General features: G+C 43.6%; 1 protein-coding gene across 2 annotated transcripts in view; it reads left to right on the top strand.

Moving 5' to 3' along the window:
• Nucleotides 1-23,011, top strand: part of TBX4 (T-box transcription factor 4) — a 96,849-nt gene that overhangs the window by 17,709 nt on the left and 56,129 nt on the right. For both annotated transcript variants that reach the window (XM_077311975.1, XM_077311974.1), the window contains exons 2-3: nucleotides 7,615-7,773; nucleotides 16,323-16,417. In XM_077311975.1, coding sequence (XP_077168090.1) covers nucleotides 7,618-7,773; nucleotides 16,323-16,417 — 251 coding nt within the window. In that variant the 5' untranslated portion in view covers nucleotides 7,615-7,617. The remainder of the gene's footprint in view (nucleotides 1-7,614; nucleotides 7,774-16,322; nucleotides 16,418-23,011) is intronic.

Below are 23,011 nucleotides of genomic sequence, written 5' to 3'. Positions count from 1 at the left end.
ATTCCAACATGGGGGCTGCAACATGGTGGTGACCCCACCTTATACCCACCTTTTTTGTTCCTCCATCTTCCTTCAAGGCTACAGGTGTACTCCCCTTCAGCATGACCCCCCTGGGGGGAGGAGATCAACGCTGGGATAAATGGGACCATTGCTAGGGGAGGAGGTGGGAGGAGGGTGGCAGGGGTCTATGTGCCCCTCTGAACCTCTTGGAGAAAGGGTTTACAGCAGGGGTAGTCAAACTGCGGTCCTCCAGCATTCGCTGGCAGGGGGCTCCTGGGAATTGTAGTCCATGGACATCTGGAGGGCCGCAGTTTGACTACCCCTGGTTTACAGGATAAGAAAAGTTCATGTGTTCATTCCCCAGCCCAAGGGGGAGGGGAGGTCATACTCTGCCATCCTGAGCAAGCTGCAGTCAGATCAAACTGCAAAAGGCTTCAAAACTGCGTTCCCTGAAAGGGATTTTAGACAAACTGTTAACAATTTGGATAGATTCAAATGTGGGTCTGAAGTAGCATAATAAAATCAGAAAATCAGAACGGCGCTCCAAAGCTCATACGTTGAATAAATCTTTGTTGGTCTTAAAGGTGCCACTGGACTCTGATAATGGTAGTTTATTCATATTTAAACCTTGTAATTTGTAGCTAATGTTAGCCATCTCTAGTTATTAGCTTAAGTTTTATATCACATTATATTTATATGTGTGTTTGTATATGTATAATATTAATGTATGGATTATGTACTGTGTATGATTATAGATTCAAGTGGGTAGCCATGTTGGTCTGAAGTAGCACAATAAAACCAGAGTTCAGTAGTACCTTTAAGACCAACAAAAATTTATTCAGGGCGTGAGCTTTTGAGTGCAAGACTAGTCTGAAGAAGAGTGTTTGCACTCGAAAGCTCACGCCTTGAATAAATCTTTGTTGGTCTTAAAGGTGCCACTGGACTCTGATTTAATTGTGTTAACAGTCTGATGCCAATGCAGCTTGCTTGGGATGGGAGAGTCCAACCCCCCCCCCCCTCCAACTTGGGCTGGGGAATGAACATATGCAGTGTCCTTCTTCTGGATCCGACCTTTTGTGCACCCAGGTCAGCTTTGTCTACTCAGACTAGTAGTGGCTCTCCAGGGTCTCCCATCACCTCCCACCTGGTCTTCTGAACTGGAGGTGCTGCGGATCGAACTTGGGACCGTCCATGTCCAAAGCACAGTCCTTCTTCCCTGAAATGGTGACAGTTCTTCAGAAATCTGAAAGTGGTCTGCAGCTGGTATCCTGACGTATTTCGACACCTGCTGTTGCCTTTTTGTTTTTGTATAACTGGCTCGGTCAGAGGTTGGGAACTGACTGGTATCTGTCCCGCTAAAAATAGTTTCAGAAAAAGTAGAACTTGGGCCTGCAGAATGCCTGTTTTGCTCTGAATTATGTCCCCTGTGTGGAATGGAGCTTGCTTTTTGGTGCTTTGGATTCCAAATCTAATTCCATCGGATGGACTATTTTCAGGGGATTTACCAGCAAGTCCTTAGTATGTGTGGAAGTAAGCCCCGCTGAGTTCCACGGAGTCTACACCCAGATGAGCATGCACAGGACGGACCCAGAAGGATGGACATGCCAGAGGGACGGACCAGAACCAATGGGATGAAATTAATGCAAAAGAAATTCCATCTAAACATCCGGAAGAAGTTCCTGACAGTTATAGTGGTTTCTCAGTGGAACAGGTTTCCTTGGAAGGTGTTGGATTCTCCATATTTGGAGATTTTTAAGCAGAGGATGGATCGCCATCTGACGGAGAGGCTGATTCTGTGAAGGTTCAAGAGGTGGCAGGTGACAGTGGATGAGCGATAGGGTTGTGAGTGTCCTGCATAGTGCGGGGGGTTGGAATAGATGACCCAGGAGGTCCCTTCCAACTCTAGTATTCTATAATTCTAGGACTGCAGACATAGCTAACCAGTTTGTTGGGGAACTCCGTCTCCTCTCTCCGGAGTGGGGAGGAGACAAGAGGATTGACTGAAAACAGAGTGTGTTCTTAGCCTCCGTCGACTGTCTCCTCAGTCAGATCACTGCAGATGGGGACTGCAGCAAAGAAATTAAAAGACGCTTGCTCCTGGGGAGGAAAGCTACGGCAAATCTAGCCAGCATCTAAAGAGCAGAGACATCACCCTGCCAACTAAAGTGTGTCTAGTCAAGGCTATGGTCTTCCCACTTGCAATGTATGGCTGTGAAAGTTGGACCATAAGGAAGGCCGAGAGTCAAAGAATTGAGGCTATTGAACTCTGGTGCTGGAGAAGACTCTTGCGAGTCCCTTGGACTGCAAGGCGAACAAACCAGTCAGTCCTAGAGGAGATCAGCCCTGACTGCTCCTTAGAAGGCCAGATCCTGAAGATGAAACTCAAATACTTTGGCCACCTCATGAGAAGGAAGGACTCCCTGGAGAAGAGCCTAATGCTGGGAGTGATCGAGGGCAAAAGAAGAAGGGGTCGACAGAGAACGAGGTGGCTGGATGGAGACACTGGAGCAGTCGGTGCAAACTTAAATGGACTCCGGGGAATGGTAGAGGACAGGAAGGCCTGGACGATCATGGTCCATGGGGTTGCAAGGGGTCGGACACGACTTTGCAACTAACAACAACAACAACAATGGAAATTAATTAGCTCCCACCCCTTCAGGAAACCCTTCCAGGGCCGATAAGAAACCCGAGGCTTTCATGAAACCCTGATTGAGGAAGCCTGGCCAGCAGTTGGCTGGTGGGGGAGACCAGATCAGAAATGGATAGGCGTACCTTGCTTGGGGACACAAAGGCTCTTGATGGATCCTAAAGGATGGCTTCCCTTTTAAAATAAGAGCAATAATAAAAGTGAGACAGTATTTGGGTTGAGAGTTGGCTTTCCCCAGTCCCTGCTTGCGAATCCAAATATATAAATACGCTCATGCGTGCACTCTGATAGGAGTTTGTAAGGCAATCCGGACACTCCCAGGTCAAAAAATGCAAAAGGCTCCTGAATATTCTTGCTGGGGGAGCTCCAACCCTTGTAAGAGAAGTTGAATGCAAAACCCCTGTTCCCAGAAAGGGATTTTAGACAGCATAAAGGGAGGGGGGGAGAAACAACAGCCTTTTGATCCTCAGTTATTTGTTTGGGAGAAGGCTGAAGGCAGTTGAAGACGGTGAGGTCACTCTGGAAGGACGACCAGGAGCCGCTGTGGTCAGCTGGTTCCTTTGGGGGCCTGTGGTTCAGATCCACCGGGGAGCCCAGTCATTTCTGTTCCATGTGATTAATTTTTTGATTGGGGGTGGTGGAGAGAGTCCCCCCGCAAGCACGGCATCCAAATGGAAGTTGGCTTAATGGCTCAGGGTAGCCTGAAGTCATCATGTCTTGGATGCTAAGCAGGGTTGGCCCTGGTTGCTGTTTGGATGGGAGACCCCCAAGGGACCACAGTTGCTATGCAGAGGGAGGCAAGGGCAAGCCCCCTCTGTGTGTCTCTTGCCTTGAAAGCCCTACAGCAGGCTTTCTCAACCAGGGTTTCATGAGAGCCCTGGAGGGGTTGCCAGAATAGGTGGTAGTTAATTTTTCACATTGATCGAGTGATATGACTGCAAAATGATAAGTCTGGAGGGGGTGGGAAGGGGAGGGGACTTGGGCGGAGGTGTCCACAGCTACAATTCACAACTATATTCTGCACAATTGCGTGGCTTCTGGGGTTTTGTGGGGCTCTCAACAGTAAGAAAAGCTGAGAAAGGCTGCCCTACAGGGTGCCGTAAAGATATCAGCCTTAATACAAAGTGCCAGCTAGTCAACGCCATTGTCTTCCCCATAACAAGCTGTGGATGCGAAAGCTGGACCCTGAAGAAGGAAGACAGGAGGAGAAGAGATGCTTTCGAATTCTGGTGTTGGAGACGAATGCTGCGAATCCCATGGTCAGCCAAAGTCACCAACAAGATAGTTTCAGAGAGGAGCAAACCAACTATGTCATTAGAAGGCAAGATATTACGGCTGAAGCTCACTTACTTTGGACACATCATGCAATCAGACTTGCTAGAAAAATCATTAATGCTCGGCATGGTCAGCAGCAAAAGGAAACGTGGTCGCCAAAGGATCTGCTAGCTGGACACGATCGAAGCCAACACAGGGATGGCCATGAACCAGCAAAGCACTGCAGGCATTCTTCTGAAAGCAAGACCCAAGAAGGAACCATCTGAGATTGACCAGTGGTGGGACGCCTATGGGAGGGGCGACACTCCCTCCTGCTCTGCTTCCAGTCCCCCCACCCATCCTCAAGACTTCCCAGCCTCTACTGTCACTTGCCAAATGAATCTAGTGGGGAAATGACCACATTCCCTCCCCACTACAGGACAGGATCCATGGCCAAAATTAGACTTTTCCCCCCTGAATTTCAACTGTACCAGGTTTTAGATATCAATTTAAGCTTTTATGTAATTTATAAATAAATGTCGTAATCTGCCTTGAGTTGGCTGAGACAAGGCAGGATAAAAACTGAAATCATAATAGTAATAATATTTGAGGAAGAACATCTATAGACCCACTTAGAGCAATATAGCGCCTCCTGCTGTCCAGGCTCTGTCCCTCCTCCAGCAGTCAGTGCGCATGGACAGCCACAAGCGGTTAGATTCAAATGAGTAGCCGTGTTGGTCTGAAGTAGCACCTTTAAGACCAGCAAAGATTTATTCAAGGCGTGAGCTTTCGAGTGCTTGCACTCGAAAGCTCACGTCTTGAATAAATCTTTGCCGGTCTTCGAGGTGCCACTGGACTCTGTTATTATTGAATCACAAGAGGTGTTTTGCTCTGAACACAGAGTTGGCCGTGTGCATACTTCAGCAGCAGTGAAGAGCGTTGGCTGTGAGCATGTGTATATCAGCTCTCTGGCCATTAGAAGAGGGCCTCAGGATAGCAGCTAGTCAGGGGCTCAGACCACACTGAAAGCCACTGTTTCTTTTCTTGTGTTTTAAAACTCACTCCTCCCCCATACTGGCTCCCGAACGGCAACCAGCCATGACTGCAAATAAGACCCACTTTGGCAGTGGTTCAGTTCTTTAAGTAGGACTGGGGGGGGGGGCAGGCTGGTTTCAGATCCCCACACTGCCATGAAGCTTGCTGGGTGACCCTTCTGACCTAGTTTCTGGTCCAGTTCTGGGAATGAAAGTGTGTCGATTGTCCTGGTGGATGCTTTGTGCCGGGATATGGACTGAAGGGGTGCCGGGCCTTTCAGCAGCTTTCAATACCGCCCCTCACAGTCCTTCTGGACTTCCTATGTGGACTGGGACAGAGAGGTACCATCCTGCCATGGTTCCAGTCCTACTAGAGGGTTGGTTACAGGAGGTGATGCTCAGGGCTAGTGCTCAGCACCTTAGCCTTAGACCTGTGGCAGGAATGGCCAAACTGTGGCTCTCCAGATGTCTATGGACTCAGGCATTGTTAGCTCATGGGAATCGTAGTCCATGGACATCTGGAGAGCTACAGTTTGGCCATCCCGCCCTATGGGATCCATTTAAATCAGTGGTCCCCAACCTTTTTCCGGCTGGGGACCAGCGGGGCAACTGCCCCGCCCGTGCAGCGCATATGCGCGGCCAAAATCACGCCTGTGTGGCACTAACTAAGATGCTTTAATAATATGCTGCCTACCTTGTATTTTATCTTTTATAGTTTATTTAATCATTTTAAGATCTGTTTGGTTATGTAACCCCATGGCCTATTTTATTATTTTGTTGAAATTTTAAACCCTATTTTTATAGGTCTTATACATATTTTATGCCAATAAAAGGTTACTGCCTGACTGCCTGACTGAGAAATAGCGCCCTTGTTGCGTTTTTATTTAGGTTTCGATTTTGATTTCACCCTTTCTCAAAAAGACTCGGGGCGGATTACCATGTCAATATATGATATAGAAATTGGAAAAGGATACAAAAATAAAATTTAAAATAAGTTACCTACAGTTAAAACATGTTCAAAGGACACAGCTAATATGGCCTTTGATATGGGAAGGGGGGTCGACTTAATGTAGCCCTCACTGAGGAATGTAGCCTGTCTCAACTGTAGGCCTGGCGGAACTGCTCTGTTGTACAGGCCCTATGGAACTGTCTAAGGTTCCGCAGGACCCTGATTTCTCCTGGCAAAACATTCCACCAGGCTGGGGCTACAGCTGAGAAAGCCCTGGCCTTGGTTGAGGCCAGTTTGGCCCCTCTAGGGCCAGGGATCCGAAGTAGATCCTGATCATCTCTAGGGGACATATTGGGAGAGATGATCCTGAAGACAGCTGAAGGGCAATTTGTTGAAAACCTCATGTGGCCTTCTGGCTGGAATTGTTATCATACACTGTTTGCTGTATGTATTATCCTGCTTTTACAGAACTGCTTTGTACTTTCGTAATTCCATTTTCTGCATTGCTTGACATATTATGTTTAATCCTTTTGTCCCCCGTTTCCACTTGTTGTGGTCCCGAGCTATTGCGGGGGCTTTTGGATCTCTCGAGCGATTTGATTGCCTTGTTATGTCATGTGACCTGCCTTGCATCAATTGTTTCTTCCGTCTTATTTTTATCAATCAATATATTCTAATATTGGACTCCATTTTCTTTTGAAACCTGATTTCAATCTGTTTTGCATCAAATATGTAAAATTTTGCCATTGTAAGTTTTGCCGTTGACCCGTATTCCAGCAATTTATTGAAACACCCTGTAAGATGGTTCCAGGCTGTGAGTCAAGAGCTGTTTGGCTCTTGATCTTCTGCTCACACCAATATAACCATGCTCCTGCTCATGCCCAGGTACTCACACCTGCAAAACGGAAGCACAGCCTAGATGTCATGTGGTCCAGATTCAGATACCTTTATTGGCATAAGATGTCATGTGGTTTTTAGAGATGGTCCAAGAATTCTCTTCCTCTGGCCTCTGACTATTACCGATGGTGACCTGAGAGGAAGTGTCACCTGGGATGCCTGTGGAAGCAGCAGCATTTGAACTGACAGCTGCCTGGCTCCCAGCTCTTAATGACTAGACCACACTGGCTCCTGTGGAACCTGCAAGAGTGGCTCTGAACTCCACAAGATGAATTTCCAATGGGGGTTAACTTAATGAAGTGACTTGTGGCATCTTCAGATGCCTTTTGGCCTAAGTTTTCATGGGCTAGAAAGCACACTTCATCAGACGTATGAAGGTTCAGCAAGATCTGGTCCACAGAAGCACTCATGGCAATCAAGCAGGTAGCCTTCAGGGTTCCACATCACTCATTGCTGGTCTTTGCTACTATCCAGGAAAAAAAGCTCCTCTGACCTGGATAGTCCAGGCTAACATGACCTTGTCAGATCTTGGAAGCTAAGCAGGGTTGAGCCTTGTTAGTATTTGGAGGGGAGACCACAAAGGGATATCAGGGTTGTGACATGGAGGAAGGAATGGCAAACCACCTCTTGCCTTGAATGAGGTCTGACTTGGTGGCAAAAAAGAATAAACCAAACTGCTGTTCAAGAGTGACAGGTTCTGGTGGCAGCTACCATCCAACCAAGTTCCAAGGTCGCTTGCCTTTGACCTGGCTTTGGGGTTGCCCAGTCATTGATTCTCTTATGCCAACTGACTTGGAGTGATTGGGTGAAAGTTCTCTGCCTCTCTCTTTCAGGAAATGCTCCAGGAGAAAAGCTTGTCCGAAGCAGAGGACGGGTTTGTGGCACCCCAGGCCCCGGGCCATGTGGAAACAGCGGCCGGTTCCCCAGTCCTTGGCGTCGCAGGAGTCAGCAACACACCTCTGAACAGCCCACAGGGTCCGGATCCAGAGCAGGTACACACAAGATTCCTATACTGATTTATTTAAAGCATTTCTCACCGGCCTTATTTGCTTAGCCTTGAGGGGGCTAGCGATGGAACAATTGGGTTGTCAGGATATGGAATAAACCAGCCCCACTGGCAAGATCTAAAATCCAGATTAAAAGAAACAAAACATCTGTTAAAAATGGAATGAAAAGAAAAAGAGGTATCCAGATTTTTAAAAAAGCGCACAGAATTAGGACCAACACATCCAAATCTGCCAGATTAATTCACCCACGATATTGTGTCTTAACTATGTTTTCAATGGGTTTTATGGAATTTTTCTGTTTTCATGGATTTTAGTAAACCGCTGCGAGACATTCGAGAGCAGCGGAATATAAATATAAATATAAACATAAACATAAACATAAACATAAACATAAACATAAACATAAACATAAACATAAACATAAACATAAACATAAACATAAACATAAACATAAACATAAACATAAACATAAACATAAACATAAACATAAACATAAACATAATGCTTTCTGAAGAGCCTCTTACGGTGCAGAGTGGTAAAGCAGCAGACATGAGGCTGGGAGTTCGATCCCAGCAGCTGGCTCAGTCGACTCAGCCTTCCATCCTTCCGAGGTCGGTAAAATGAGTACCCAGCTTGCTGCTCGGAGGGTAAACGGTCATGACTGGGGAAGGCACTGGCAAACCATCCCGTATTGAGTCTGCCATGAAAACGCTAGAGGGCGTCACCCCAAGGGTCAGACATGACACGGTGCTTGCACAGGGGATACCTTTACCTTTACCTTTAATGTTTTCTGAAATAAACGGGTTTCTCCTGCCCTCCCAAATGAAGGTTCAGTTGGGTAGACATGTTGGTTGGCACTAGAAGAGCAAGATTAGGGTCCAGGAGCAACTGAGACACCAAGATTTCCATGGTATATAAACTTTTGAGAAGAGAGCTAAAGCATGTTACCTAGATGCCCTCTTATTTTTTGGTTCTCATTGTTCTTTTTTTTTAACTGATGAAAAATGTCCTCTTTTGAGGCTGGAAAGTTAGGAATATTCCTAGTTAGCAACAATAATCACAGCTTAAATAGTAAGGACATTTAATATGACATTTGTCATGGTGATCACTCGTTTGAAATAATCAGTTGGGAAATATGTCCTGTTTCATCTTTAAAAATATGGTAACCTGGAAGTCTTATTGGGTCTTTCAGGGGCTACTGGACTAGAATCCTGCTTTCCTACATGTAGCAAGTAAAGATGTCCTCCCAACACCCATCTCTATTATGTCACACTGTTATAACTGCTATGAAAATATTTATGGAAGGAATTGGATTTAGAGCTCTCTGAAAAGAATGAATTATGCTTCTTGGATCTTGTTTTTGAACATAACAAGCAATATAGAGCCAGTTTGGTGTCGTGGTTAGGAGTGTGGACTTCTAATCTGGCATGCCAAGTTCGATTCTGCACTCCCCCACATGCAGCCAGATGGGTGACCTTGGGCTCGCCACAGCTCTGATAAAACTGTTCTGACCGAGCAGTGATATCAGGGCCCTCTCAGCCTCACCCACCCCACGTGTCTGTTGTGGGGAGAGGAAAGGGAAGGCGACTGTAAGCCACTTTGAGCCTCCTTCAGGTAGAGAAAAGTGGCATATAAGAACCAACTCCTCCTCCTCCTCCTCCTCTTCTTCTTCTTCTTCTTCTTCTTCTTCTTCTTCTTCTTCTTCTTCTTCTTCTTCTTCTTCTTCTTCTTCTTCTTCTTCTTCTTCTATATTTTGTCAGTTAGATGTTTGATTTAACCATTTTAGTGTGACCTTTGTATCCCTCCCCATTTTCATCCCTGGTGATACCAGCACAGCCTCAGTATGTCCCCTTAGATATCTTGGGACTTCTGGGTTGGCCCCCCAGTGGTGGAGGAAGAAGTTAAAGCATAATAATTTCATTACCTTCCCCAGGGAAATCAGATTCCCCTTGACTTCTTTAAGGCTTTCCCAGAATGGTGGATACCAGTACTAGCTAAAGTCTTTACACAAATTAATGAAATGGGTCAGATCCCTTCTGCATGGAATCTGAGCATTATTGTCCCTATCCATAAAAAGGGAGACAAAATGGGCCCATCAAATCATGAGCCTCCTTGATATAGGTACTAAATTGTATAGCAAACATTTGATGCACAAGTTAGAAGACTGGGTGACTGTAAATCATGTAATTCATTCAGATCAGGCAGAATTTAGAAAGGGCCTTAGTACTTCTGATCATTGCCAAACACTCTACCAATTGGCTTTTGGAGGCATAAATGACCCCACTAAAAGCATTTGTTGATTTCGCTGAAGCATTTTTCTCCGCAGATAGAATTAGCTTATCATCAAAACTTGTGCGAACAAATATTGATAAGCAGTTATTATCCTTATTATGTAAACTGCATAGGGATACTTATGCCAAAATTAAAGTGGGAACATCTGGATACCTAACAAACAAAATATCAATTGATAAGGTTGTAAAACAGGGGTGTCTTGGCCCCTTTGCTGTTCAACCTTTAAATAAACAATATAGTTGAGAAGCTCTTGAGGCCACAATTATTTTCTCCTTTTGGTCAACAAAAAATCTCAATATCATTATACACAGATGATAAACTCCCTTGCTAAAGTTAGATTAAGGAGATTGTTACATCAATTAGGCATACATTAGGTAAAGGTATCCCCTGTGCAAGCACCGGGTCATGTCTGACCCTTGGGGTGATGCCCTCTAGCGTTTTCATGGCAGACTCAATACGGGGTGGTTTGCCAGTGGCTTCACCATTCATTACTATTTACCCCCCAGCAAGCTGGGTACTCATTTTACCGATCTTGGAAGGATGGAAGGCTAAGTCAACCTTGAGCCGGCTGCTGGGATTGAACTCCCAGCCTCATGGGCAGAGCTTTCAGACTGCATGTCTGCTGCCTTACCACTCTGCGCCACAAGAGGCTCTTAGGCATATATTACAAGGATGTATATATTGTAGGAAGAGACTCTCATTGTCAATTAGGATAAGATTTATTCTATTTTAAGGCATTAGTCTTTTGAAACAGACAAAAAAAATCTTTTTGGAGTGTCCATGGTAACTCAATTAATTAATGCCGCTCTTTTAAGTGTCTTGGAGTCATAGAGATGTTAAATTGGGATGTGCATTTGGCATCTATTAGGTCCCCTGTACAAAGGATAGTGGACTCTATCTTGAGACTTTTCTACATGAAGAGTGGTTTTCTTATAGACCCAGTCCTAAAACTATTTAAAATGAATGTCATCCCTCACCTATTGTATGGAGTGGAAGTTTGGGGCTAGAAGGAAGATATCCTTACTAGCTTGGAAACAATGCAAAATTTATTCTTAAGACATATTTTAAAGGTAAAGGTAAAGGTATCCCCTGTGCAAGCACCGAGTCATGTCTGACCCTTGGGGTGACGCCCTCTAGCGTTTTCATGGCAGACTCAATACGGGGTGGTTTGCCAGTGCCTTCCCCAGACATATTTTAGCCCTTCTTAAAAAGACACCTGTAGTCTTGATGAGAGCCCATGGACACCTCCCCTCAATTAGGGCCCATGGACACCTAGCAATACTGAGACTTTGAAAGGGACACAGAACAATAAGAACAACCTCTAGTAAACAATGTTTTGATTTTTTTTAAGGACCAAGGATTCAACTGGTCAACACTTTATCAATAATTATCTTCTGTCATTCCATTCCTGATGGCTTCTTAAGTATTTCAGCTGATAAATCACACCTGAGAGACTGGGTTTATAACTTTTATAATTGGATTGCTAGATCCTTAATTTTAGGAATTAAATTCTCAATCTGGTATTTACAAAAATCTTTGAACCCCCTATCTAGTCAATCTTTTGATTCATACGCTCAGAATGGATTTTACATCCCTATGTTTCCAAACCATGCCAACTGCTTTTTTGTCTGGTTGTTACTCCCAAACACCAAAGTACCCATGTCTGGGTATTTGCAGTGATCCAGCCCTTGAGCATGAAACCCAGGACTAAATTTCTCAAAGGATTATTGAATGGTCTAAATTTTAATTCTAATTCTGAAAAATTAATGTTTTAATTATCAGACATTGACTCTTGTGTTACTGATAGAATGTCATTGTTTGCTTTGGGAGCAAAGAAAATCAGAGCTAAGGAGGTTTTAAAGAGAGCAATTAACTAGAAATCCTCATTTTCTCTTACACTTTTATCATTATGCCATTTTATCTTTTACAATTCTGACAAATTTTTCTATATTTTGTAATGACCTTTGGCTACACAAATAAATTAGACTACTGATATCACTTTGGGGTGGTTCCCTTGCCACCTTGCATGGTTATTTTAACTTGATCCCTTAAGGAAAAAGCCATTGCTTGGATTTCACCTTTTCTGTTGGTTGGATAACCAGTTGAAGTGTTTTGGTCATAAACTCAAGGCTAGGACCCAACATGGGAAAAGCCTGTGATCTCACCGCACCTAGAAAGGAGAGTGCCTTCCCTTGCAAACACACAATGCTAACTGATTAACCTGACATTGGCCCATTATGCACGGCTGCCGAAACAGCGATTTCGGGTCACATGGAAAACACAGAGGGGGAAGAAGCGAAGCAAACCGCTTATGCACGGGCGGGACGCAATGGCGGCAAAACCCAGAGTAACCAATTATGCTAGCAGGAGCATTGCCCTACATTGATCTCACAATGTGTTTCAAGCTTCTCCGAAGGCATCTTAATCACTTTACTGCATGCCATAATCATAATCAACTCCTGATCTTTGATTGCAAACATCTTTAGTTTTGTCTCAAAATTGTGATTCCTAAGCATGTTTTCCTTTGGAAATAAACTAGAGGTCCCCTGAGCCCAACGTACCCCTCATCAGAGGAGCCTGACCAATATCATTTGCCATGAGTTGCTGTTCTGGAACTGCCAACTGTAAATCAGCCACCATTGAGGGGGCGGGCTAATTTTGCCCCATCAGATGGGTTTCAGTGATCCAATCATTCTCAAGGCCTGCTTCATAATGCTCAGAGGAGGCTGACCTTTGTGTCTCTGCATGAATCAGTTTTAATCACAACTCATTCCAATCTCCCTTCATTGGGGGGAATAAGTAATTTGGTTATCTTTTCATATCCTGTGTGATTAGTTCACTGCAGAGATACTGTGGAATTACCAATCCTTCGAGGGAGTCTACTGGTGTATCTCTGCATGATTCCCATCAGGAGTTACTAGAGCACAAAGAAAGGTGTGGGCTGTTGTGTTGGTCTTTAGTGAACTTTATTCCTTCTGATTTAAATTTCCCAAATTCCCTCAATGTCTCTAATTTAAATTGAAAGCTGGCTATCAGAAATCTAGCAAATGCTGGGTTCAAACCTCCATCCTGTTTCCTTTTCTTAAAAAACTGGTTTATTCACTAACATTGCTAGAGTAGTCTAACTACTATAGCTCTATATGAAAAACTGATTAATTGCAATGCAAATATGAATATGAATATGAATATGAATATGAATATGAATATGAATATGAATATGAATATGAATATGAATATGAATAACATTGCATATATATATATATATATATATATATATATATGATATGATATATGCATATATATATGTGATTTTTGCTCTATATATGTGCTGTGATTTTTAGACAATAATTAAATACAATTAGGCACACTCATGCCTAAGAGAGGAGAATGTACAATTTACTTGCCAATCTGCTATGTTTGCTGATTGGCTAACTTTATTTAGCATGCTTTTAAAAAACAAAGTGCTGACAACGTTTCCTGTATCAAAATTATAACCTGCTGCATAATGAGGAAACCAAGATGTGAAGTCGACTGTGCTCCCAGTTAAAGCTTTCTTTTTTTGGTTAAATCCTACATAAACCCCTCATGTATTTAGGCACAGCAATTACGCTCCAGGCGTTGAAGCTCAATTGACTTTTGTTTGCAACAATAGCAAATCGAGGAGGGAGAAAACAGAGACAAATTGCTAGCAGGAAGAGAGGAGGGTGGGGAGGAGGAGTGGACATCGGGCAAGTCTTAGCCAATCCATCACAAAATGAAATACATTGGCCATTAAACAGGCACACTGATTGTATTTTAAACGGGCAGCTAACTAAGGAGGGGTTGTTTCCCTCCCCTCCTTCAGCTGATTTAATCAGCTGACTGAAATCGGAGGGTCCTTGTAGGAGTCCAGGGGCATCTTTAAGACCCACCAAGATCCATCCGTTGGGGAGAAAGGTAGGCTATAAATAAATAAAATAAACAAAATTAATGGAAAAACAAACATAATAGCACCGTAGCCATTTGTTTAGTTTACTTTACTGCATGGTGAGTGTGTTCTGTAGCCAGGAAGCCTTAAGACTGCCTGGCTGCAGGTAAGAGGCGTTCAGAGGGGGTTTGCCATTGCCTGTGTCTGCACCACAACTCTGGTATTCTTTCAAGGTTGCCCTTCCAAGTGCTCGCTGGAGTCAACTTTGCTTAGCTGCCGGGATCAGATGGGATTGGGCTTGCCCAGGCTATCCAGGTCAGCACTATAATGATAGATTCAAGTGGGTCGCCATGTTGGTCTGAAATAGCACAACCAAAAGAGAGTCCAATAGCACCTTTAAGACTAACAAAGATTTATTCAAGGCGGGAGCTTCTATGCATGCACTCGAGAGCTCCCACCTTGAATAAATCTTTGTTGGTCTTAAAGGTGCTATTGGACTCTGATTTTGTAGCACTATAATGGTCCTTATTGACAGCGTGAATGGGCCAGTTTCTGCATTCTGTTGTTCGAACAGCTGATCTTGAGCCAGAAATGAATTTTGTCCCGCAAGCTGACCCCAGGCCAGGGCATCCCAAGCCCGCAATGGAGGCTCTGTAGTTACCAAACGCATGTGCTAAAACTTAAATTGGTGAATGGATTTATTTCATCTTGATTTAAAACATTTTAATGCCTACTCAACCAGGATCCCCAGGGTGGCCAATGTTAAAAAATATGAAAACATCTGGATAATGAAAAATACATTCAAAATGATGAAAATAATTCAGTAATAACAGGCAAACCAGGAATGAGAGCCAATGAATGCCAGCGTAGGTATGAATTCTGTGTAATTGCTCATTTATAACAAGATTTAGCTACAATTCTACACCTGGCGGTGGGGGCGGAGTTCATTCTACTCATCCCTGTACTGATTGGAACACGTTGTTGTTGTTAGGTGCGAAGTAGTGTCCGACCCATCGTGACCCCATGGACAATGATCCTCCAGGCCTTCCTGTCCTCTACCATTCCCTGGAGTCCATTTAAGTTTGCACCTACTGCAAAACCATACAATTCTTGTAGGCTTGCCAAACTCCAGGTGGGGCCTGGAGATCTTCTGGTAATCCACCTCATCTTCAGATTACACTCATCAGTTTTCCCCTGCAGAAACTGGCACCATTGGATGGGGGTCTCTATGCCATGATGCCCTGCTGAGGTACTTCTTAGGCTCTTCCCCACTGGTCTTTCCTAACCCAGAGGTGGCAACCCCAGATTCTTGGTCTCCCTTTAAAGAAAGATCACCATAAGGAATTTTAATGGATTGCATGATCACGCTGCATGGAGGACATTAAAAAAAAAAAGGTTTCAGACTGTGATTGGAGAAGAAAGCGAAGAAGAAGGAATGGCTGTTTTTTTCAGGACAAAAACTTGGTACCACCTCTGTCGTCCTATCATGCATTGCGTGTAGGCACCTCAAATCTCTGAGACTTCAGACGGCAGGGCAGGGAAAGATCTCTAAGGCAAAGCCTCAGAGCCCCCTGGGTGTGCTAGAGAGACACGGGTCTCGTTTGGCATAAAGGTGTCCTTTCTTCTTCCTGGCCAGACTTCCCGCTGAGCTAGCTCAGGTACTGGACAACTATGGATAGTGTGTGCAGGGTGATGCATTCCTTCTAATGTGGGAAAGGCACTGCAGGTACAATGTCCTGCCCTTAAAAATACCAAGCTGAAGGAACGGAATGGGACTGCTTGGTAGGTTCACACATGTCAGGATTACCAGGCGCTGGGGCCAGCCCTGGCTCTCTAAAGAGAGAAGAATATTGCCATTTAGAGCGCTGTAAGGTAGAAAGCACACATATACATGCCAGCTTTATTGCATAACACTAACCTGAAATCCTCTCAGCAAAATCAGTCCTGCTAAATCTGCACTTTAGGGTGCAAAGCAGTATGCTTTTGTGGTAGGGGCAAAGCTTCTGAAACTGATTGGCTGAACTGCCCTGATGTCACAGAGGGTGGAAGAGAAAGCATAAAGTCCTTGGCTGCCATTGGTTGAGTTGCTTCTATGCCACAGAAGAAAGGGGCAGGAAGCCAAGGGGAGAGACAGAGAGTAAACAGAAAGGGAAGGTGGGGAAATCTCGTTTTGATGGGAAATGACCAGCCAATAATTCAAGCTTTCAGTCTTCAATAACAATTTGAACCGTTCACTACATCATTTTACCACTGTGAATTTTGCTGTATGTCTTCGAAACATGTTGACGTCTTTCTAATTTTTATTTATTTGCAATCCTTTTTTTTTTGTCCAAAGACTATTGAGAATATCAAAGTGTACCTGCACGAAAAAGAACTATGGAAGAAATTTCACGAAGCCGGCACGGAGATGATCATTACGAAAGCCGGAAGGTTGGTCTAAAAATCCTTTTGCTCCCAGACCTTTTGTAAGGGCTTTGGGAAACATCTTCAAGCTTTTAAATATCTTCAAGCTTATCTCCGAGCTATATACATACAGAGACAGGAGGGTGAAACAAATATACTTTACTTCAGCATGGTGTAATTGATGGCTACATTATAAATATGACTTTTTTCTTCTCACCGAGTGCTTGTTAGAATTGTTTCCTTTGAATTAGAATTCCTAGCGAGAACCAAAAAGATTAGGAATACAATCAATTTTAGAAAAATATAAACTGTTTATTATAGGAGCTCCAATGTTTAAATACCATAAAAGAATGTCTATTTGGCACACATAAAAGATCTAAGTGCATACACCAATAATGCTAAATAATTTTTTGACCTTGACCTAACGCATTTTGATCAAATAGATCTTCTTCGGAGGCCAATTGTACAAATACACACAGATACAATTATCAATTTTTTAACCATTTTCAACAGGGGGGGTTCAGAGAGGTACATGGTAGGATTCTCCGATATCTAGGGGAGGAACAAGAAATATATGCTGGCTGAGGATTCTGCTGTTATGAACACCTTGCAGGACCAGAACTAGCCGGAACAGACTAAATAAGTTTTTTCACCCCGCTGTTAAAAATGGTAAAAATTTGTTAATCATTTGTACAACTGACCTCTGATGAAGACCTATTTGATCAAAATGCAAGGTCAGGGTCAAAAATGGTTCGGCATTACTGGTGAACACACTTAGATGTTTTGTGTGTGCCAGACATTCTTTGATGGTTTTTAAACATTGGAACTCCTATAATAAACAGTTTATAATAAACCACCCTGAGCCTCCGGGGAGGGTGGTATATAAATATATAATAAATAAATAAATAAATAATTTTTCCAAAATTGATTTTATCCCTAACCCTTTTTGGTTCTTGCCTATATTTCAGCTTGGGTTTTTGTTTCTCTTTTTGTTACTTGTTGTAACAATTCCTAAAACATTTTGGTTGCAGCTTTATGCTGTTGTCATTGTAAGAGAGGTAAAATCTTTACTTGCTCTTTGATTAAGTAGCGACTGATTCTGGGATCTGGTGAGATGGGTCTAGCCTGGACCATCCAAGGTGAGGGAACAGTTTGTGATACTTTGATAAACCCATTGTCCTTATATGTCTTCTTTTTGTGTGTGTGTGTGTGAATATTTCCTGTAAAACGGATTAGAATTAATTGCTAGGATGGTCATTCGTAGGGGTTTGACTTCCTCCCCAGATTTAGCTGTTTAAAGCAGCAGGATTCAGCCAAAATAAGGTCTACGCAGTTTCAAGATAAATGCTAAATAAATACCGCATATGCCTATAAACGAAACTTACACTTATACAAAAGCAGTTTGTGTTGTTAATGTATCGCTTGAAGCAATAATCGCTTAATTGCAGCCAATGCTCAATTTAGATATATATTTTGACAAAATTGATGTTGAGTTAACCTCTGTTATTTAACACACAATTGTTTTTTTTAATGAAGTGGCCTTTTATATTGAACACGATGTTATATATATATTCGTGGAAAGAATTCTGATGAACCTGGTGAATGTACTTTTATGGATGATGAAGGCTTTCGGCCAAGAGGTCTCTTGTGCTACGTCCTGATGCTTCGAGCAATAAATTGACAACGCAAACCACTTTTGTATCATTATATTTGGCTGATAGCCATACACAGAGTCTAGTGGGATTCAGTGGCATAATTCTCATATCAGTGCATGCGCATTAACTCACGCAGATTGCATGTGTCTTTGAAGGGCACAGCTCCCCATTTTACACAGTACGGTTCAGGAGGAATACTTTGCACTGTTAATAACCTAGGTCAGCTTATTTCGACCTATTGAACATGGAGATCCCGCTGAAATGTTTTTCAGGCTTCCAGGTACCAGGAAGTGATGGCCACACCTCCCTGCCATGCCCTCTGGAAGTGGGAGGAGCTTCAGGTTTAAACGGCAAGGGGGCCCTCCCCTTCCCACCCCTTCCAGGCCCATCACTGACCACTTGGGGAGAGGGCAGGAAAACCTGCCTGGAGCAGTGTCGGATTTTAAAAATAATTTTAAAACATTTTCCTTTCCTCTTTGCTCGTGGTTGGAAACAGCAGGCACAGTGCGGGAGGGCTCTCCTTGGCTGCCATTTTGCAAGCCCTCATGCCGCGGTACCATTGAGGGGCCTTCGCAGTACCAGACGGTATCTGACCTAGAGCCCATGCAGACGTTACGTTCAGGCAAACGGAGAGATTTCCAACTGCACCCGTGCACAGTGCTGATATGCGTGATTGTTGTATTATGTGAGAACGATTTGCATGAGCATAACCACTTCCATACATGGTTACGGAGGCAGGAAATGGATCAAAGGCTCCTGCAGGGTCCAGTCGACCTGATATGGTGATTGTGTGTTTTGGGTGTATTTCAGAGACTGTTTGCTCCTGCTAGTTGTGGGTGACAGGCTCCCAGCTGGTGGGAAGCGTAAGCATTATGGAGGGTGATGCCATGGAACAGTCAGGGCTATTTTCTGTTAGATCTTAAGAACAAGCAACTGCTTGGGTTTTAAATTGGCAGAAGATGTGTAAACACACATAGGCCGAGAAAGTTCCCTATTGTTGGTTTAGGTAATTGTTGTCCGAAGATTTTGCCCCTCGCATTTTCATTACAGTTTCTTGGTTCCTTGATGGCAGTTTTGCATACTTATGGTTGAGAGATGCATCTGGTTTTAGGGGGGAAATTCAGTTGTAGGAAACGAGCTGGGACAAACTTCCGCAAACCCTTGTGGGTCCCTTTTTCTCAATGAGAATGGGAATCTTTGTTTTGAGCCAGCAAGTTTGTGAAACGGGGCGTCCTCCCCTCCTCAAACCTGCTCTCCTTCCAAAACATCTGCAGGGGACGGGAGTTTGGAGAGTAGCTGTCCGAAAATTCCCAGCTGTGTTTCTTTGAAGGGTTTGTGACACCCACGCACACATTGAGTTAAGAAATTTTCTTTCCTTTTACTTCCTCTGAAATTCTTCCAAAGCTTTGTTGGAAGAGGAAATCCAAAATCCTCTTTAAATGGTCTCTGGAGTCAAACCTTTTACGGTGACCCTTCTTGTCTGAGCTTGATGAACTAACATCATGGACAAGTTCTTGATTGATTTTAAGTAGGGTTGCTGACTTTGGGGGGGAAAAACTGGAGATTTTGGGGGTGGAGCCTGAGGAGGGTGGGATTCGGGCAGAAGGGGGACCTCAGCAGAATCCACCCTCCAAAGCATGTTTTCTTCAGGTGAACCGACCTCTGTCATCTGGAGAGCAATTGTAATACTTGAGATAGCTCCAGACCACACCTGGAGGTTGGCAAGGGAGATTTGCCAAGATTCCTTTAGAAAATAGACTATGCCCTTGCGAATCGAGTTCTCCTGACACTATTCAACATATCTTACTGGATTCCCCCTGGTTTATTGTCCAGCGAAGGCATTTTATAACTTTTATACCGAAATGGAGAAACCATTCAAAAGACCACATTGATGTATCTTGACTACCTCTGCTTATCTTGCTAATCTGCTTTATGCCAATAAAGGTATTGTGTTGTGTTGTGTTGTTGGAGGTTGGCAACCCTTAATTTTAAGACTCATGTTGTGCTAGAAGGGAAGGTTTGTGACAGCATGAATTACTTTTCCCAGCAGCCATTGGCCAAATAGCGACTGCTGAGACCACGTTACTTTCTTCCTGCTGGGTCTATAAGTCGCTGCAGAAGAAGCCCAGTTCTATAAATTACCTTGAATTTATTGTGATCGTTCACTAACAAGGTTCCAGACTCCCTCTGAGGTCTGATCTGTGGGAGATGTTGGGGGAAAAGCCACACGAACTCAATGTCGAAACAGGAATGGTGTTGTTGCCAAGAGCGCATGATTTATTAAGTGGAAACTTTTTAAAAACGCGCCCGCTATCTCTCTCATGTTTGACTGTTTTTGTTATGAGATGGAGGGGGGGGAGGAAGAATGGAGAGATTATTTTATATTAAGAAGATCATCAAGAGATAAATGAAAAAGTTTATGTTCACCAAGTTCCCTGAACTTTGCGTAAAATCGTTTGACTCCTTCACGGGTGAAATATGGTGTGCGGAAGTCTACAAGACTTTGAACATGGCAGTGTATAAATCTTTGAATTTTTCTGGTTCAAGGTTTTTATTACAACTTGATCTTGGCATTCAGATTTTCTCTTAATTATTTGCAAAAATGTGCTTTAACAAGTGCAATTGCAGCTGTTGTTCTTGTACAAATCCCCTGGAAGTGAAACCAGCATTTTACCAGACTGTTTTCCAGTAGATTCTCCTTCCTTTCTAGAGACGGTTCTTCAACCATGGTTGGAAATGGGAAGCAGGCCTAGATGGCCATTTGATCTGATCCAGAGGGCTCTTCTTACAGGTTCTTAGTAATGATATGGAACATCCGTATTCAATGTCAGTCTACTTCTGAAGATCAGGTGCCAGGTATCTTGAAGGCCTTCATGTCTTGCTTGTGGCCTTCTTGGAAAGGGTAGCCAAGTTCCAGGTTGGGAAATAACTGGAGTTTTGGGATGTGGAGCCTGAGGAGCATGGAGTTTGAGGAGGGGAGGGATTTTAATATTATAATAATGTTATAATGCTATAGTATCCATCTTCCAAAGTGGCCATTTTCTCCAGGTGGATCTCTGTTGCCTGTAGACCAGTCGTAATAGGAGATCTCCACCCATGACCTGATGTTTGGCAGCCTTCGTCTTGATGACTGTTGGAGTGACGATGTTGGACTCAGTGGATCTGATGATTCACCTTCTTGTGGATAGGGTCACCAGTCTTCATTGTTTTGACACTGTTTGGTTAAGACCCAGACATGAAGGTCATAGGAGGTCATACTGAGATATCTGGAAACAGCATTCCAGTGGGGATCTAGAGGTCAATCAGAGGTTTAGAAAATGTGCATGATATGAAGAAAATGGGAAGGGGGAACAATTCTCTCTTTCTCTCTCCTCCAGAATACTAGAACTCAGAACCACTTAATGGAGATGATCAATAAACTCAGGACAGGCAAAAAGGCGTTCTTCATACAACACAATGAACATGAAGAACTGCTAGAGGCCTCTGATTGGCCAGTGTTGAAGGACTACATGGAGCTTTGGTTTGATTGAGTAGGACTATTCAACTTCTTATCTATCTCTGTAGCAGCTGTGTGATTTCAATCACTTTGGTGCCTATGGGGGTGTGGCCAACTGACATCATTTCCAGACTCCTCAAAGCTTGAGGAGTCTGGAAGGTCTCAGGAAAAAGAGGTCTTTCCTATCATCTACTGCTAGTCAGATCCTATAACTGGAGATGCCAGGGACTGAACTTGGGACCTTCCGCACACCAAGCAGATGCTCTAAACTGAGCCACAATTCTCCCTGGACTGTGTTCTGGTGATCTCCCCAACATGTAAGCTATGTGGACTTAAACTCTTTATATATAGCAGTGGTTCTCAACCCGGGGGTCGGGACCACTTTGGGGGTCAAACAACCCTTTCACAGGGGTCGCGGAAGGACAAGCTGCTTGGCTGTGTGTGTGTGGGGGGGAGCATCCACACAACAGCCTTGCAGGGTAGATCAAGATAGAGCGTTTGTCTGGAGCAGTGGAAAAGAGCAAGATCAGCATGGTGGGACAAGAGGCAGAATTGAACTGAGAAACCCCGGGGGAAAAAAACAATTTATATACCATCATGAACAATGGATCTTCACGCCATTGGTCAGTTTTGGTTTAATTTCTGTGAAAGAACCCCGGCATAATGTTATGGTTGGGGATCACCACCACATGAGGAACTGTATTAAGATTGAGAACCACTGGTATATAGGATAGGAACCTGAAGCATACACTGCAAATTCCAAATGGTTATGCCTTACTGGTCAAAGTTTATTATTTTGTTTTTATACACACAAACACAAATAGCATTTTATATCTATATATTAATCTATAGAGCCTCTTGTGGTGCAGAGTGGTAAGGCAGTAGACATGCAGTCTGAAAGCTCTGCCCATGAGGCTGGGAGTTCAATCCCAGCAGCCGGCTCAAGGTTGACTCAGCCTTCCATCCTTCCAGGGCGGTAAAATGAGTGCCCAGCTTGCTGGGGGGTAAACGGTAATGACTGGGGAAGGCATTGGCAAACCACCTCGTATTGAGTCTGCCATGAAAACGCTAGAGGGCGTCACCCCAAGGGTCAGACATGACTCGGTGCTTGCACAGGGGATATCTTTACCTTTACTTTTATTAATCTATATAAATTATTAAATTATTTTTATAATTCTTTTTGAATAATAGGAGAGCTGAAGAAAACTTCTTCAGTGCAAGCACTTTTAAAAACATGAGTAGCAGCACTTTTAAGCTATGCACTTTTTAAGTCATGTTGATTTCAAGGGAAAAGAGGATTTAAAAGAGCTTGACTTGAAAGTTCAAGCTGAAGCGCTTTTGGTTACTTGGGGGTAAGGGCTGACTAAGTACAAAGGGTCTGATCCAGCTAAAGATAATCACTTTGAAGTCCTCTTGATTGCATGGCAGAATGAAGCATAGGCTTAAATATCTTTCTCTGAAAACAAAAGG

Source organism: Paroedura picta, chromosome 15 (assembly GCF_049243985.1).
Source record: "Paroedura picta isolate Pp20150507F chromosome 15, Ppicta_v3.0, whole genome shotgun sequence".
Classification (NCBI taxonomy): domain Eukaryota; kingdom Metazoa; phylum Chordata; class Lepidosauria; order Squamata; family Gekkonidae; genus Paroedura; species Paroedura picta.
This window is presented reverse-complemented; position numbering and strand designations above follow the sequence as displayed.